The sequence below is a fragment of the Staurois parvus genome, unplaced genomic scaffold (assembly GCF_062004578.1).
Source record: "Staurois parvus isolate SC_StPar_1 unplaced genomic scaffold, SC_StPar_1.0 ptg000087l, whole genome shotgun sequence".
Taxonomy (NCBI): Eukaryota; Metazoa; Chordata; class Amphibia; order Anura; family Ranidae; genus Staurois; species Staurois parvus.
Genome location: NW_028317883.1, coordinates 1,760,455 through 1,777,894, shown reverse-complemented (window position 1 = coordinate 1,777,894; position 17,440 = coordinate 1,760,455). Strand labels below are relative to the sequence as shown.

The 17,440-nt window shown below is 41.2% G+C and overlaps 1 protein-coding gene across 2 annotated transcripts in view; it reads right to left on the bottom strand.

Moving 5' to 3' along the window:
• Window positions 1–17,440, bottom strand: part of ZPR1 (ZPR1 zinc finger) — a 35,059-nt gene that overhangs the window by 6,048 nt on the left and 11,571 nt on the right. For both annotated transcript variants that reach the window (XM_089670154.1, XM_089670153.1), the window contains 10 exons: window positions 17,238–17,328; window positions 15,283–15,353; window positions 14,672–14,758; window positions 13,704–13,826; window positions 12,432–12,497; window positions 9,524–9,590; window positions 9,080–9,150; window positions 8,007–8,096; window positions 5,738–5,848; window positions 5,554–5,643 (listed from right to left, as the gene is read on the bottom strand). In XM_089670154.1, the coding sequence (XP_089526280.1) occupies window positions 5,554–5,643; window positions 5,738–5,848; window positions 8,007–8,096; window positions 9,080–9,150; window positions 9,524–9,590; window positions 12,432–12,497; window positions 13,704–13,826; window positions 14,672–14,758; window positions 15,283–15,353; window positions 17,238–17,328 (867 nt within the window). The remainder of the gene's footprint in view (window positions 1–5,553; window positions 5,644–5,737; window positions 5,849–8,006; window positions 8,097–9,079; window positions 9,151–9,523; window positions 9,591–12,431; window positions 12,498–13,703; window positions 13,827–14,671; window positions 14,759–15,282; window positions 15,354–17,237; window positions 17,329–17,440) is intronic.

Here is a 17,440-nt window from a genome sequence, read left to right as displayed (position 1 = left end):
GAACTCTTTGCATTCACCGAGAAATATGCAAGACATTTTCTGAACAGAACCAGTGCAGAGCTGGCAACCCCGCATGGTCATTATGTAGCAGGTCTGTCACTTGGCATGGGATTTGGATGACAACAAAAATTACTGCAGTAGCAGCAGCTACTACAGCAATTCTATGCTTCCACTGGAACTGGCCAGGTATGAAATATTCATGCTTACAAAGGTCCAAGCTGGACTATCTATGCAAAAAATTTTGACTTTCCTTTAAAGTTATATATTTTGGAGAACAGTACAAGACACAGGTAAATTATTTATATACCTTGGGGTACAGGTTTGTACCATCAGGTGATTGGATGCTGGAAAGCTTTAAAAAGACCTTTCCACTGGGTGTCACACCTATACCCTACTCCACTCTGTGAATGTCCAGTTTTGAAGAAAGCAATGCAGAGCAACCAAAGAATGGTAGGGAGGGTGGCCTGTAAAAATTCCTCTGATCTTAATTGTACAGTACAGGGTACAGGCAAAGTATTCATAGAGCCTGGGACATCCCCAAGCAATGCAATAGAAGGGTGGACAACAACTAGGCAAACAGAACTATAACAACAAACCTAACAATGGTTAACAATCTCAAATTCAGAGAGGGAAGAGGAAAAGGAGAGGGGGGAAAAGGAGAGAAAGGGGAGGGGGGGAAAAGGAGAGAAAGGGGAGGGGGGGAAAAGGAGAGAAAGGGGAGGGGGGGAAAAGGAGAGAAAGGGGAGGGGGGGAAAAGGAGAGAAAGGGGAGGGGGGAAAAGGAGAGAAAGGGGAGGGGGGGAAAAGGAGAGAAAGGGGAGGGGGGGAAAAGGAGAGAAAGGGGAGGGGGGGAAAAGGAGAGAAAGGGGAGGGGGGGAAAAGGAGAGAAAGGGGAGGGGGGGAAAAGGAGAGAAAGGGGAGGGGGGGAAAAGGAGAGAAAGGGGAGGGGGGGAAAAGGAGAGAAAGGGGAGGGGGGGAAAAGGAGAGAAAGGGGAGGGGGGGAAAAGGAGAGAAAGGGGAGGGGGGAAAAGGAGAGAAAGGGGAGGGGGGAAAAGGAGAGAAAGGGGAGGGGGGAAAAGGAGAGAAAGGGGAGGGGGGAAAAGGAGAGAAAGGGGAGGGGGGAAAAGGAGAGAAAGGGGAGGGGGGAAAGGAGAGAAAGGGGATGGTGGAAAGGAGAGAAAGGGGAGGGGGGAAAGGAGAGAAAGGGGAGGGGGGAAAGGAGAGAAAGGGGAGGGGGGAAAGGAGAGAAAGGGGAGGGGGGAAAGGAGAGAAAGGGGAGGGGGAAAGGAGAGAAAGGGGAGGGGGAAAGGAGAGAAAGGGGAGGGGGAAAGGAGAGAAAGGGGAGGGGGAAAGGAGAGAAAGGGGAGGGGGAAAGGAGAGGGTTAGGAGCTGAGCTGGAGATCCACCAAGTCAGGACTTTGTTTTACTGGACAGGCATTTTAACAAACAGGACTAGACTTGTTCCAATTTGACAGAATGTTTTGTTGGAGAAGCCTGGAACAGAAGTGGGTAAATGGTACAGCCTTGAAGTAAGCTACCATGAAGCCTAGAACACTTAAGAGTATCTCTTTGGAGGGATGTCTGACCTTAAAGTAGAAGTCCAGAAAATACTATCTAAATTTAAACCTACTTCCAGCGCCATCTAAGCCCTATTCTCTGTAAAAGGAAAGATGTCTATACTTACCTATTCTGAGGGCTCTCCGGTCCAGTCAAGTGATCTCCCCATTGGCTGGCTTCATGGAAGAGGAGAGATCACAGACAATGGCTGTAGTGCCTATGCAGTGATGTCACTCAGACTTACTATGGGGCATCTATTGCCTGCTGGCCCTACCTCTACACTGAAGTTGGCGCTGGGAGCAAATTTATGTGACTGTACCAGAGCATCCACAGAAATAGTAAGTATAAACATCATTCCTTTACAGGGTGGTTAGTAGGGCTTAAAATGGTGGTTGGAGCAATTTTAATTTTTTTTTTTACTGGACTTCTACTTTATTTCCCGAGTGTGGGCTCAGAGAGGGGATTTTCTTTTTGAGGGAGAAACCTTTGCTGGGAATGCATCCAGGACCAGACCCAAGTATTCCAGATGCCAAGAAGGCTAGGGAGCAGGTTTTTGAAAACTGACTAGCCAAGGGCCAGCTGAAGAACTGTAACCTCTAAATTGTCCTGTAGATGTTTTCATATAGTTGGGAGGGAGAGGGGTCCTTCAGGAGGTGGTCCTCCAGATAACCCATGACCTGGGTGCCATGAGTTCTAAGGGCAAGAAGAGATGGCAAGACCTTTGTGAATACTCCTGGCGCAGAGAATAGGGCAAACACAAAAAAAAAAAAAAGGCAGTGCAGTAAGCTGAATGTTAGTGTGCTACTGCAAAGCACAGAAAGAACTGATGAGGATAATTGGGGATATACAAATAGGCTTTTTGGATATGTAAGGATGCCGGGTATTTCCCTTGTCTCAGAGAGGCAATAGCTGACCAAGTGGACTCCAAAATTTTGGAATATAAATTTGTTCAAGGATTGAAGTAGTCTAAAATAGGACAAATGCCCAATAGGCTTTGGAACAGGTTAGAGTAAAAACCCTTGAACCTGTCTTGTGGAGGTACTGATTCAACTACTCCCTGGGACAAGAAATGGTTCAGGGCATTGTGCAAATCTGACTGTCCTTGGACATATTTTGGTTGATTTGAGAAAAGAAATTTGCAAGGGCTGAGGCTGTGAACTCTTATTTTGTACCTAGTTAAAACTGTTTATCCCACAGATCTGGCTGTCTGTGACTAGAGAGGCAAACAGTAACAGATGTCTCCCCTCTCTTAGGAGTAAGTGCGTCCCCTTCATTGGGAAGAAGGCTTTGCGGCCCAAGTCTTGCACAAAACGAAAGGGCTGAACTTGGGTCCCTCCTGTGACATCTTTTATGAAACGGTCAAGTGCCTCTCCAAACAGGCGGTTTCCTTGAAAAGCCATATGCAAAATTGTGAACAGAAATTAGGGCTGTTCTGGAAAGTTGTCCTATGACATGTAAGGCATCCACACAAAAAAGCAGAGAAGGCAATTCCTGTAAATTCTCTGTTAAAACATGATCCTTGAATATAGGGTCATGCTGTGTTTTCATTATCCTGGTCCAAATTCCTACAGTTTAACATACTGAAATTGCAGAGACATGTTTGCAGGGCCAGGCCAGCAAGAATAAAGAGAGCTTAATTGCACAATTTCTATCTGCAGAATCTTTGAAAGAAGGAATATCTTCAATAGGTATAGGAAGAGGTTTATGACTAAGGTGACAGGATCAACCTCATGAATAGACTACATTTTTGGGAACTCTTTCCACGGGACAGAGTTCAGTAAAGATTTTGGGCAGAGTAAAAATCCTTTCTGGAGCGATCCAATCATCATACATTGCATATTTTATCTGTTCATGAACAGGGAATGGTCTTTAAAGACTTTGCAGGTATCTTCATACACAAAGAGGCATGGCAAAACTGAGGATAATCAAGCTGCACAATGTCCAGGCCCTTTCAGATAAAAGCAGTGAGCCTTTCCACTTAAAGCTTGTTATATGAAGCTCCCGCTTCAATTATGCCAGTCTAGGGAAGAAAAATCTTCCACAACTTCCTCTAATACTGCCTCTGTGTCCTCTTCACTCCCTTTTGTCTGCCTCGTCCAGAGCAGGAATATCAGGATCTCACTCAGGCAAAGATATGGGGGTACAGAAATCCTTGCATTTTTGAGACCTGAACAGAGATGGCTGCAATAAAGCAGTTAACTGTTTGATGAATTGTAACACAGAGGCACAGAATTCTGCTGTTGTAATGTAGGACATTTGCTGCATGCCTGCAATAGAGCCAACATTGGATGCAGAGGCCTGCGTTAGAATGTAATTTCCTGCAGAGTGAATATTCACTGTGGTTTTGCTGTGGCACCCTTCCGCCATAGCTACAGGTGAGGGTATACCCCTGTGGAGTAAAGTAAGTGTATCCAGAAGAAAAATGCAACAGCTGGGTGTAGAAGATCCTGTAATGAATCTTCATGTAAAAATGGTGGGAAAAGCAGCTGAATACCTTATAAGAGCTTTAGGTGGAAGTGGCGGTAAAGTGTGTGACCTGTAGTGTGATGTCACACTTGGTTATCAACCTGTGACTAATCTCTGAATGGTTGCAATTCAGCACCAAATCTGAACGGTTTACACCACAAGGGAATACAATTCAAAAATAGCCCCAGTCTTTTACATCAGTCAGACATACAGGGTAACCCTGTCTTGCATGCTGATAGTGCTGCACCGCAGATAAAGTGACTGAGCATACCCCCAAAAGGGGTCTTCAGGGTCGGGGCTCCATAGGGTTGGACCATGACCCTGGACTTGTATAGCACTCTGCAGTCGAGGTGAGTACTTATGCAGGATCCAGTATCTGCTGCAACATTACAGGCCATCCTCACAGAGTGGGGTCCTGCTCCAAAGGTGTTGTCGAGGTTGCACTGATCCAGATGCACAGCTTCTACCAATGGTGTTAGAAGACAGTGAGAAGTTGGTTGAAGAATTTGAAAATAATAAGCTAGTTAAGCTACAAGTGTTTTCCCTAAAGGAGAACAGGTCCATCACCTGTAGACATTAGCAGAAAACTAAAGATTCACATAGCAGGGTGGGGTTATAGGAGAGGTTCCCAGTGGGTGTGTCCTCGAAAACTTGCCAGTGTCCAATTACCAGAAGGTACAAGCCTATACAGTAACTCAGGGTTTATGAATACTTTGCCTTTGTCCAGTACAATTAAGAACACTAACTAGAATTCAACTTTAACCCTCACATGCATAGGATGAGGGCAGAATCTCCAAAGCTAAATCACCAGACCATTCAATATTCAGTACTTGCAGGAATGAGAAACATGAGTTCATAAACCAAATAGGATTAGGAAAACCAAACTTCTAATCCTAAAGAATTGATGGGGTTGCCCCCAAACTGCTCTACTACCATGCACTTCAAACATTCAGTGTAATTGTCTACACATTCTTTTGTTGTAAGCTCTAACATTTATTGAGGGAGAAACCTTGTGGCATCACCCAGATATTGCAGTTTCCCTTTAAACTTTAACATTTCTAACAGCCTCTGTTTGCAAAAGCAAGGTTATCAGCTCACTTCCCCCCTCCATTATTTCCTGTGAAGTAATGTGTTCCAGTCTGTAGCTGGTATTCTTATCTATAGGTGGTACTCAAGGCCATATTCAGAACAGTTTAGAAAGTCTTTTGAATGTACAGAAAGTGAAAGAGGAAATATATGCATTGTTGCGTAATTGTTAATATGTATACCCTTGTGAGATGCTTTTCAAGGCACTTAGCTTTGCAGACATGAGTCTGACTAGGTCAAATCAGCTGGTGAATAAAAGCTTCGTTTTCCTCAAGTTCGTGTCTGGAGTTTTACCTGGTATTCCCAAAGTTGCCACTACAAGCTTACAGGAACAAAAATTGATCAGCCTACAAACAAAATGACAAAAAAAAAAAAAAACCATACTGCCTAAACAAGAAGCAGCTAACCATTTCGCTACTCCTCTTTACATTTTAAAAAAAGGTACCTGATCAATTTTCCTGCCAAATTCCTGCAACTTCTCCATCCTATCTGACGTACAGCTGTCACCAAGGGTGAAAGGGTTCTTGTCAACCACCTGTAGACAAACACATTCATAAAATATGCAACACTGATTTCACAGATCATAGATCGGAGTTGAAGTGTAGTTATGAAGAATGATGAATTTTTACCAAGTCTCTAATGTCTTTCAAGAGTCCCTCCAGAGTAGTGAACTTTCCTCCTAAAGCTCCCATTCCTAGTTCAAATTCTAGTTCTGGGATAGTAATACCGCAAGTCTCAGACTGTTGAGATAAAAACAGTGTGTTATTTTCAATTGTTTTACGCACATATGTTAAAACATAGATATAACTGGATTTTACTGTTAAAACATTTAAAGGGTTAGCTAACATTTCCCCCCAAAAAATTAAAAAAAGGTGGTAAATGACACTGTGCACCCTCCCCCTCACTCCCTGCTATACTTACTTCCCATGGGTAATGAGCGGTCAGTGTCCATGCAGCTAGTGGAGCAGTCTGAGATTTGAAAGCCTTGATCTTTTTACTTTTCTTTCTGCAGCACTTCCAGGACAGATCAGAGCAACACACTGTGCTGGTGCTGACCAACAGCAATTGCTCTGATTTGTCCTGGAAGGGCTGCAGAAAGAAGAGGGTGAAAAGCAGGGACTGAAGATCCCACCTGAGCTGTGGATCTCTGCAGCTCCTCCAGAGTCACCATCGGCCTCTTGGCTGCTGCTCTGATTAATGCTCTCCTTGCCCGGCCTGTCAGTTTAGGTGGACAGCCATGTCTTGGTAGGTTTGCAGTTGTGCCATATGCTTTCCATTTTTGGATAATGGATTGAACAGTGCTCCGTGACATGTTCAAAGCTTGGGATATTTTTTTTTATAACCGAACCCTGCTTTAAACTTCTCTACAACTTTATCCCTGACCTGTCTGGTGTGTTCCTTGGCCTTCATGATGCTGTTTGTTCACTAATGTTCTCTAACAAACCTCTGAGGGCTTCACAGAACAGGTGTATTTATACTGAGATTAAATTACACATGGGTGGACTCTATTTACTAATTAGGTGGCTTCTCAAGGCAATTGGTTCTACTAAATTTTAGTTAGGGGTATCAGAGTAAAGGAGGCTGAATACAAATGCACACCACACTTTTCAGATATTTGTAAAAAAGTTTGAAATCCAGCTATCATTTTCCTTCCACTTCACAATTATGTGCCACTTGTGTTGGTTTATCACATAAAATCCCAATAAAATACATTTGGTACATGGTTGTAACATGACAAAATGTGGAAAATTTCAATGGGTATGAATACTTTTTCAAGGCACTTTAAGTAGAGCAGAGACCAGGGTGGGGGAAGGTGTATGGTGCAAGTTCACCTTTTCTCTTTTTTCTGAAAAGGTGAATTTAAACTTTAAGTACAGAAAAATGAAAGCAAAGCTACAGCTATCCTTTAATGTATCCCCTCTCCTGGCAGAACCCCAAAAGTCTTATACTACCCTTCTTTCCCTCCTACCAGATCCCCAGTATGAAACTTGAAGCCACACAGCAGGAATCTACCAAAAGCAGGGAGTGCAAATATTCACTGTGGGGCGCTCTGCTAGGAAAGGAGGTAGGTTAATGCATAACTGTACAAAGTGAAATTAGGATTTCTTGTTTACCTGCAAAATACTTTTCTTAATCACAGGACACAAAAGGTGTTGGGCTCCATGCACACTGGGCTTTAAAAAAAAAAAAAAAAAAAAAAAAACACCAGTTCCCTTGGTAGAAAAACAAAAAGCTCACGGAGAGTGTTTTTAAAAAAAAAAAAAAAAAAAGAAAAAACACGTTTATGCCCCTTTAGGAGTGTTTAGCATTTTTTCCTGCAAGAAAACTCCAACCAAAAACACAAATCAGAAAGGTTCAACCAAGCTGCTGACTTCAGATAAACGTGGACATCCAAAGAGTGACGCGATTTTCCTTACAATGCTCAGGATTAGGATGCTGGCATAGTAACACAATCTCCTGATTCAGACAGAACAAATAAACCACTAAGTGTAGAAAAGAGGACCAAGGCCTCAACACCACCTTTTCCTGATGAAAAGTGAAAGTAAAGGAAAATCCCAAATTTTGGGTTGTCCCCGGAAAAGTAAATAAGAGGGGAAATCTTCCAATAGGGACACTAGTTCTTTTAACCTGGGGGTTCCCAAGGAGATTCCTTAATTTGCTGGAATTTCCTTTCACTTCCTGTTGTGTTATGGGATAGAAAGTGAAATCACTGCAAATGGGACACAGATGATGCTAAAAAATTAAAAAAAATAATATGACAAGGGTTATAACCCTCCCTTGCGCTAGCAAAAAACCCACACGTTTTACCTATAGGTCTACTTTAAGATTTGTTAGCATTCAGTTTAAAGTTTTGTAAAGCACACTCCTATACTACTCTACCAGTATGATGATACATACCTTTAATACATCCCTGGTAAAGTCAGATGGGTCAATGATATGAAGGGTAATTCGTGTGCCAAGAGATTCAACAGCACCTCCTGATTTGACCTGAAATAAATAAGCATCAAAATCATTTACTAACTTAAGCTTTCTCCCCAAAGATTTGAATAGATTGAAATTGTCAGGTTTTTAGACCTTGTGTGGCACCCACGTCGTTTGCGTTTACACACGTATGTGTTCATTTAAAAATGTTTTTCCTTCTTCATGTAACTATTGCCATTACACCAATAGCACCCATTCAATAGCATTTTTAATGTGATAGGCTCTATTTACTGAGACATCTGGGGTCTATTAGTCTGCACTTCACTGAAGGGCCTGGGAAACATGGCGGGGGGAGAACATACGGGGGGGGGGGGGGGGGGGGGGGGGCAGGAGGGTGTCAGTGTAAGCGATTCATCTTAAAACTGATTGTCAAAGACTATCAGATTTAGGGCCGGTTCACACTAAAGAAAACGCAGTCCAGATGTGTTTCCGCATGCGCATTCCAGTGCGTTTTTTATGCATTCCAGTTCATTTTTCACCTTTCTTCACTTTAAATAGGGACATGTGCTTTCCAGTGCGTTTTACCGCGTTCCAGTACAGTTCTGTGCAGAAAGAAATGCAGCATGTTCTACTTTTTTTTCTGCAAATGGAACACACTGGAACTGCAAGCACTGATGTGAACTATGACATTAACAACCATATAACCTACTTTCTGTGCATTTTGGATGCAGAAAAAAAAAGCAACTGAAACACATGTAATGTGAACTGACCATTAAAAGGCAATTGTGGCTGCTGAAGTACCCAGGAAAGAGTACATGTAAAACCACCTTCCCAACGTGCGACATACTTTGGTGGCAGTAAAAAGGGTTAAATACAATATATAATCAAGCAGCTGCAAAAAAAATATAACGATCACTACATTCATATACTGTTCCAAATTCATAAAACCTATGCAATCAAAGTAGACCGTGATCTAGAGAAACTGTTTGTATGCGAGTCAAATCACCAGAGCTACAGATTTGAAATTGAAAAGAAATTAAAAAGCTTACCTCATTTGTTCGATGGCCACAAGCTTCACAGTTTGTAGCCATGATAATAACTTCCTTGAAATGAGGGATTTCTAGTATTCGGTCAAGGAGGATAAAAATAGATATATAGCTTACTTTTCCATTAAAAAAAAACATTGAGAAATGCAGCTTCATTCCCCTTTGCAGATTGCTTTATGCTAGCTAAGGTGCAAAAACTGGACACAAATTTAGCAGCAACTGCCCGCAGCCAAAACTTAGGGTTTTTCATTTTTGGGAAAAATAAATAAGGCTTCTGCTTTGTTGCCATAGAAGCCACATTTCTCTAGGTTTCCTTCCTCTCAAACAATTTCTTCATTTATCTAGAGCAAGGTGGGTGTCAGAGCATAAAAACCAAAAAAAAAAAACAAAAAAAAAAACAAAAACACCTTTGCAGACAATTGCAATATGAATTTCTTTCAAGGATACGCACTAACTTCATGTTGGTGGCTGCAGGAGCATTACATTCCGGACAATTGGTTTGGAACTGAAGCACCTGTAACAAAGCAAGATATTTGTAATATCTAGCAGTCTATAATGGAAAAAGGAGGCACAATATTCAAATAGAACTGAAACAAAAACCTTTTTTTTTTTTTTCTTTAAATACAGCAAGGGAGAGTTTTAACCCTAGTCAGGTTTCTTTTCGCCATATGTTTCCCATTGGTGATATTTTCCTTTGCTTCCTGTCCCATAGCCAAAACAGGAAGCGAGAGGAAACCCCTCCAGTGTGAGTGTCCCCATTGAAAAATTTCCCCCCTATTTCTGTTGTGGAGCCAACCAAAAATGTGGTATATTTTGTTCACTTTTGATAATGGTAAACATGACAAACAGAGAGGGTGAAGCTCTCTAATGGGGCAGACGAATGAAAACCTGACAGGTGCCCTAATCCTTCTCCACCCTATCCAAAATGAAAAAAGGGAAAAAAATAAAGTTTTGCCTTTAGTTAGCCTCTCAGTATTTATTCACCCAAGGCCCTGCTTGCTACAAAAGTGTCAAAACAGAAAAACACAATCTGTTATGAATGTTTATTCGCTTTATTATGTAACTTCCAGATCTTGAGACAGAAAACTATTACAAAGTGTACAGTACATAAGAATGGCAAGCTGCACTTAAATGAAGGTCCCATTAACACTTTCATGTATTGGAATAGTGGGCAGAACTGCAGCAAACCGTGCAATGCGTTTGCAGTGCCAATATTTCTTAATGACACTCCAAACACAGCGATTCTGTTCCAATTGTTGTGCGACAAAATGCACGAAAATTGTGGGAAAGCACACAACGCCAAAACACACACGGCTCAGTGCTACAATTTGGTATACAAGCTTCTTTGGCACATTTTCGGAGCGGAGGGAGGCCCACTCAAAACGAATAGTGCCGCGCCAAAAAAAACAGGCAAAAAGACATGAATGGGGCCCAAGGTCTTCACAACAGTAGCTCAACGGACATAGTGTGAACAATCCCTAAGACAAGGCAGATTAAAGGGTTTGTCAAGCACGATTTCTGCAACAGAATACATAACTCTTATACCTGACTACAGCAATCTATACAAAAACCTATATTCATAAGCAAGGTGTTTAACCGGTTCCTGCCCGGCCAAAAGCAAAATGACAGCCGAGAGGGGCTGCCGTTGATCCGGGTGGGTGTCGTCAACGTCCTTCCAGCCTGCGCTGTGGCGAGACCTGTCACCGGCTGTGTACCTCGGACACAGCCGATGACAGACTAGTGTACCGGCCTATTGCCGGTACCATGTGACTAATCACAGCAGCTCACATGATGATTGTAAACAATGGATGGCCTCCTTTCCTGCCATCCATTGTATACAATTGTGTCACTAGCTGTGATTGGTCACAGTGATCACATGTACAGACTGGGCCAAACACAGCCCATCTGTGACGTGATTAGATGTGGCCAATCACAGCTAATAACAAAAAAAACCTGAATGAATCGATTTCATTCAAATGCTTGCTATTAGTAAAGAAATGATTTCCTAAGCAATCTTAATGTGTAAAAAAAAAAAAAAATACTGATCACTGCCCCAGAGTAGTACAATGTAACTATGGTAACATTATACTACTCTGGTCAAACTGTATTATAAACATTTTTTTTTTAAACAGTTTTTTGTTTTTTTCCCCCGAATCGTCACCAATGTCCCTGATCACTGCTGTCACACCATGATGCTGTTCTGCACTGGTGACAGTCTGTAAAAAAAAATAAAATAAAATATTCACAATATTTATTTTTTATTTCTTCGTTTTCCAAAAAATTCTGACAAAAAATTACAACTTCAAAAAAAACTCGCCATGCTTCTTATTAAATACCTCGGACGGTCTTGCAAAAAGGGGTCATTTGGGGGATATCTGTACTATCCTGACATTTTGGGCCTCAAGGAATTAGACTGGCCATCAGTACTTCAGGATTGATCGATTTTCACATATATAGTTTGTGGACTTTAACTTTTCTACAGACTAAATATTAAATACTGATTTGGGTTATTTTCATCAAAGAAATGTAGCTGAATACATCCTGGCCTAAATTTAGAAGAACATTTATTTATTTGCAGAATTTTATAACAAAGAACAACGTGTTTTTCAAAATGTTTGTTAATTTAGCAGAAAAATGAAAACCCAGTGGTAATTAAATACCACCAAAAGAAAGCTCTAGTTGTGTGATCAAAATGACCAATAAATTATTATTTCTCTTACAAAATACAATCCAGTCCTGAGATGGAGGCATGTAAAAATCCACCTGTCTGTAAGACGATTGCCCAATCACACATTTGAGTTTTAACATCAAGACACGATAAACAAAAGCTATTTTTTTTTTAAATGGTGCTAGTTCACATCTGTACAATGTGTTGACATGTGTTATCCATTTTTGAAGGCATACATGAACAATGTAGGACCCAATAAATTCAACAGCACATGAAAAGGTGTGAATTCATCCTTCAAGAATACAGACAAATGGAGAATATAATACAATGGCTCAATACAGGTGTACCAAAGAGTCACTACAAATACATACTTTGCCAACAATGAGGTACAACAACATTCAGAACTTTACATAGAAAAAAAACCCCAATATTTTCACTGTTATGTGCAGCAAACTTAGATGTTGCTAGAATCAGATTTAAGGAAAAAAAAAAAAAGTTACAGCAGTTTTGGAGGTGGAAACAAGCCCTTGCACCTTGTTCTACATTCATTCACCCCCCTCCCCCCCAACCCCTTCTACGGTGCTTCATAAGAAACTAATGTTTCCAACTTTAATGTGCCTTTTTAGCAGTATCCGGTGGAAACTGTTCAGCCAGATCTAACCTATACCATACAATATAATACCTTACCTCATCACGGAGGTCTTCAGCATCACTTTCCTTTTTTTCCTCAGAATTCTGCTGGCCAATTGAGCTCTGAAAAAAAGACCTTGCCTAATAAATTTTCTAATCAACAATAAAGCAAATTTCCAAAGAAAAAAACAAATTCAAATCAAAAATGTGTAGAAAGAAAAACTACTCTCCTGAAAATGGCAGGTAATCTCACATACTATATAGCAATAAAATAATAGCAGAAAAATATAAAAAGGATATGATATAGCAAAAAAATATAAAATGATGTGACACTCCCTCCTACAGTAATTGCAGGGGTTTCCAAATAAGGTTCTTGTTAAATATTACAGCGTACAAAGAAATATTAAAGAATTGTGTGCTTCCAACCTTGTGATGACAGTTTTAGGACGTGACTGTGCCCAAAAGTCAAGTCCGAAATGATATGGTTTGATGAGCTTGGAGTGGAGGAACCCAAGTTGCCTTCACAGAGCCTTGACCTCAACCCTATTGAAAATCTTTGGGATATACTCAAAATGCCTACTGAGTGCCAGACCTTCTCATTCAACATCTCTACTAGATCTCACAAGTGCTCTTTTTACGAAATAGGCCAAATTCCCACAGACACACTTTCCAGTGGAACCTGTTATATATAGCCCCAAAGTGTTGTTCAGTTGTGTACCAATGCTCATGGGTTGCAGGCGGCACCCATGCATGCTCTTGAGTTGGGCTGTGTGCATCCAAAAGCCCCCACAGCTGCTGAGAGACACACACCCGCTCCCTCCTGACAAGAGTTGGACTAAAAGCAGCCAAAGCCTATGGCTCTCACTTCCCTCAGTTTCTCCTGGGAGACCAGAAAGTGAGTGGAATGGTGCTGCAGCCGAGACACCGCTGGACACCAGAACTAGGTAAGTGTTTACCCTAATGCAGATAGCACATTGAAAAAAGGTATATAAAAAAAAAAACTTTTCATTTTAGAATCACTTTAATCTTCATCCAGATTTCCTTTAAATAGGAGAAAAAAAAACAAATTTCCAACACCACAATTATATTTATGCTTGCTCTCCAACTCTCTTCTTCACAACTCATAGGCACTACAATATAAGTGAGTGTATTTCTTAAAGCTAGTATCTGCAGGAATCTTAGGTGTGAGCTACAGGTATAATTTGAAAGGATTCACTATAAAAAAGGTATGCCCTAGCATCCTATGATGTCCGTTTAAATAAAAACGTGTTCAAAAATTTTTGTCTGAGTACAAGTACACTTTACGCAGCTTAGTATTGATTAGCTCACCTCAATTCCTAGCAAGGAGTCCTGTTCTTTGCTTCTCCTGTAATGTGTTACTGTAAGGTCCTCATCTTTCTGAGGAGCAAAAGGATTTTCAACAAAACTGTTCCCAGAGGGGTCATCTAGAATCTAAGAAATACATAAGTTTATGTATAAAATTTTGTAAAGGCATTCTAAAATTGTCCAACCTGCATAAAATGTGCATTAATCATACAGTTTTGTTTATAGTAAAGTAAAATCTTCACAATCCTGTATCAGCAGTTTCTGTTCAAATAGAGGTGTACGGCATGGCAGCAGAGCTGACAGGGTATGTGTGCCTAGGACTGGACACAGGTGAGTTTACCAATAGTGCAAAATATCATTGGGTTGTTTTGTGACTGTCTTCTTGCTGAAATGGGATGTCTTGAACCAAATATATGAGGACGTCTCTGCTGGATTGAACTGTCTCTTTGGTATATGAGGGAATGTCTCTTTGCTGAATATATGGGGATGTCTGCTGGATAGGGATGCCTCTTTGCTAAAATATATGGGGATCTCTCTTTGCTGGATTGGGATGTCTCTCTGCTATATGGGGATGTCTTCTCTGGATTGGGCACTCTCTTTGCTGGATTGGGATATCTCTTTGCTAAAAATATGGGGATGTCTCTGCTGGATTGGACCCTCTCTTTGCTTAACTAGGAAGTCTCTTTGCTGAAAATATCAGGATGATTCACAGAGAAGATCCCCTGCTAGATGTCAAAGCGGGCGATCGGCGGGGAGCAGAGGGCCGGTGCTTTCATACCATGTTACAACATAAATATGGGTGTAACATGTAGCATGTTATAAAAGGTGAACTTATCCTTTAAGCAAGTCCGGCAGCTTTAACAAACGTGAATGCTGGATGAACTAACCAAGTTCCTCGTCAATTATAGTTTTTGAAATAGAACAGTAAGTACTCAGTTTACATTTTGAGCAACCCAGTCTTGTTTACTCACAAATGTGAAGGGCGTTTCCCCATCCTTTAGGCTCTGGAGTTTTGCAATGAACTCATCAATCTTTTTTGCAACTTCAGCATTTTCAGCCTACGGTATAACAGAAGAGATATTACCCAGATACATGCTGCTTGTGTGCCAATAATGACAGACTGCTTGACTGAAGGGGAACAAGGTTAGTACAAGTAATTCAGTCTATATATTAGACAAGATTTGTTAGTTAGGATCTCTTCTTAACATTGGGATATGGAGCCAAAGCTGTCAACTCCGCTACAACAGAGTAAGAGTGTCCAATCCCAATAGTGTGCACCAAAAACCTTTCAAGATAACAGTATATTTGTATGCTTAACATTCTAAAACTTCTGCCCAGCACAGAGCTTATTTGTGCTTTAGTGTTCCTCTTTTCTAATAGACAAACATAAAGCAAGATACCAGGAGTCTAGCACACCTATTGTTATTCCTGAGAAGCCACTTCCATACACCTCACATCATATCATAATCCCTGTACTGAGAAATAGGGGGCCTGTCACAGCTTCCCATCCTCTCAGAAATTGCACCTTCTAGTGTTTTCTGCTGGTGTTAGAGAATTATCAGAAATATTATCACAGACTTACCCTGCGGAGAGGCTGCTCCTGCTGCAAACCCACAATTGTTCTTTCTAAGATTCCTTCAATTGTTGTAAGGGCTAAAAGAGACCAGAGCCTGTGTGAGCAACACACAAGACTAAATACAGCTTCAGAAAATGTAGGCGCTAGCTCTAAGAATTAATAGGTTAAGTGACTTTGACCTAAAAGAGTCCCCTTTTCCCCACATAGTTAGTCTGGCTGAAAAAAGACAAAATTCCATCCAGTTCAACCATTAAGAAAAAAGAAAAAAAAGAAGGTATAGTCCTATACCCACAAAAAAACCCCAGCAAACCATGATCCAATTTCCTCCTGCGGGGAAAAGAAATAGCCTCCTGATCCCTCGAAAGGCAATCAGATATTCCCTTGATCAACTTTACCTATAAATATTAGTATCCAGTTATATTCTGTGTTCCAAGAAAGAATCCAGGCCTTTTTTGAAAGCAATCCACTGAGCTGGTCAGAACCAACTTTTGAGGGAGTCTATTCCAGATTTTCACAGCTCTCACTGTGAAGAAACCTTTCTATGTTTAGAGATTACATTTCTTCCTCCATGCTTCGTATCAGTTTGGTTGCCCTGCTCTGTACTTCCTCCAGTTCCCCAATGTTATTTTTGTGAATTGGTGCCCAAAACTGAACTGCATATTCCAGATGAGGTCTTACTAATGATTTGTACAGGGGTAATATGATATCTCTCTCTGGAGTCTATACCTCTTAATACAAGAGAGGATTTTGCTCGCTTTAGAAACCGCAGCTTGGCATTGCATGCCATTATTAAGCTTGTGATCTACCAGAACTCCCAGATCCTTCTCCACCATTGATTCCCCCACTTGTACCCCCCCCCCCCCCCCCACATCAGAGCAGCCACATGTAACACTTCTCCCAAACCCCAACACATTTTACAGACAAGGGAGAAAGATCTCTACATACACATTACCCCTAATGCCCCTTCATTTTATAAATATATACAGCTCTGTCAATCCTCACCAAGCCATTGTTGGTGGTACAGGGTTTCTCTGGCATATCCATGATTATGAGAGGTTTAATATCTCCCTGACTGGGGCCCATCTATCATCCGAGCAACCCACTACACGGAAATTATTGTTGGTAAGAGTAAAACAACAGATACCTTTGCACTGTGCCTTGCAGGACACAAGTCCTATGAAGCAGCAAACAGAAGAGACTGGGACTAGGTACCAGCACGGCTCAGGGTGTGGTAGGTAACTTAGCTGATGAAAAGGTCTGAGCAGGGAAGTGTAAAGTCAGGACACCTCAGTTGCCAGACTTCGCCAGTCACTATGGCAACTTGTGGTGACAAAAGTGGGCTGCTTTGCTGACCTCCTTCTGAAAATGCTAATTGCGTCTCTGTGTCTGGTTTCAGTACTTCTGCTGTCACTGCTTAAAGTGCAGCCACTAAAATCAAAGAAAAGTCAGAAGTCCTTATCTGCATACCTATTCTAGGTCAGTGAAGCCTAAAGTAATGAAGCCAGAGGAGCAGCATGACTGCCAGGGAAGTGATTTTTTTGCAAAGGTAGCCTACACAATTCTGTCAGTATAATACATTTCAAAAGTCAGAAGAGCATTATGTCAAACACAGCAACATATAAACTGGTGGACAGAAGGCACCAAGACTCTCAATTGTTCATAAATGGAGCTTTTTAGATCACAAGTCAAAGTCTATTACATGCCAGTCTCATCCCAGAATACAAAGTGGGCTTCTCTCTATGGTTCAAGAAAGACACACATTGTTTTGAGAGATGCAAGGGAGTGAATGGCTAAAAATCGACTTGGACTACAAGGCAAAAAATATAAATGGCATCCAGCAGAACCACTTTTAGGAGAGAAGAAATGTGCAGACATCTCAAAGAGCTGCTATGAAGAAATGTATTGATGTCACAACATTCAACTTATATACCAGAAAATTTACAAGCACGCTATATAAATACCTCCTTTTTGTGTACAAGCTGGAATCTCAAAGTCAATCTCAGGGATGCATGTTGTTGCATAATCTGTTTTTACCACCTCACGGTTGACATCCTGTACAGAGAAAAATTAAATGTATGGAAGAGGGTCACACTGAACACCACCACCACATACAGAGACAAACACATTGGTCTTTTATTTCTGTGAAAGCTCTCATTTAAAATGG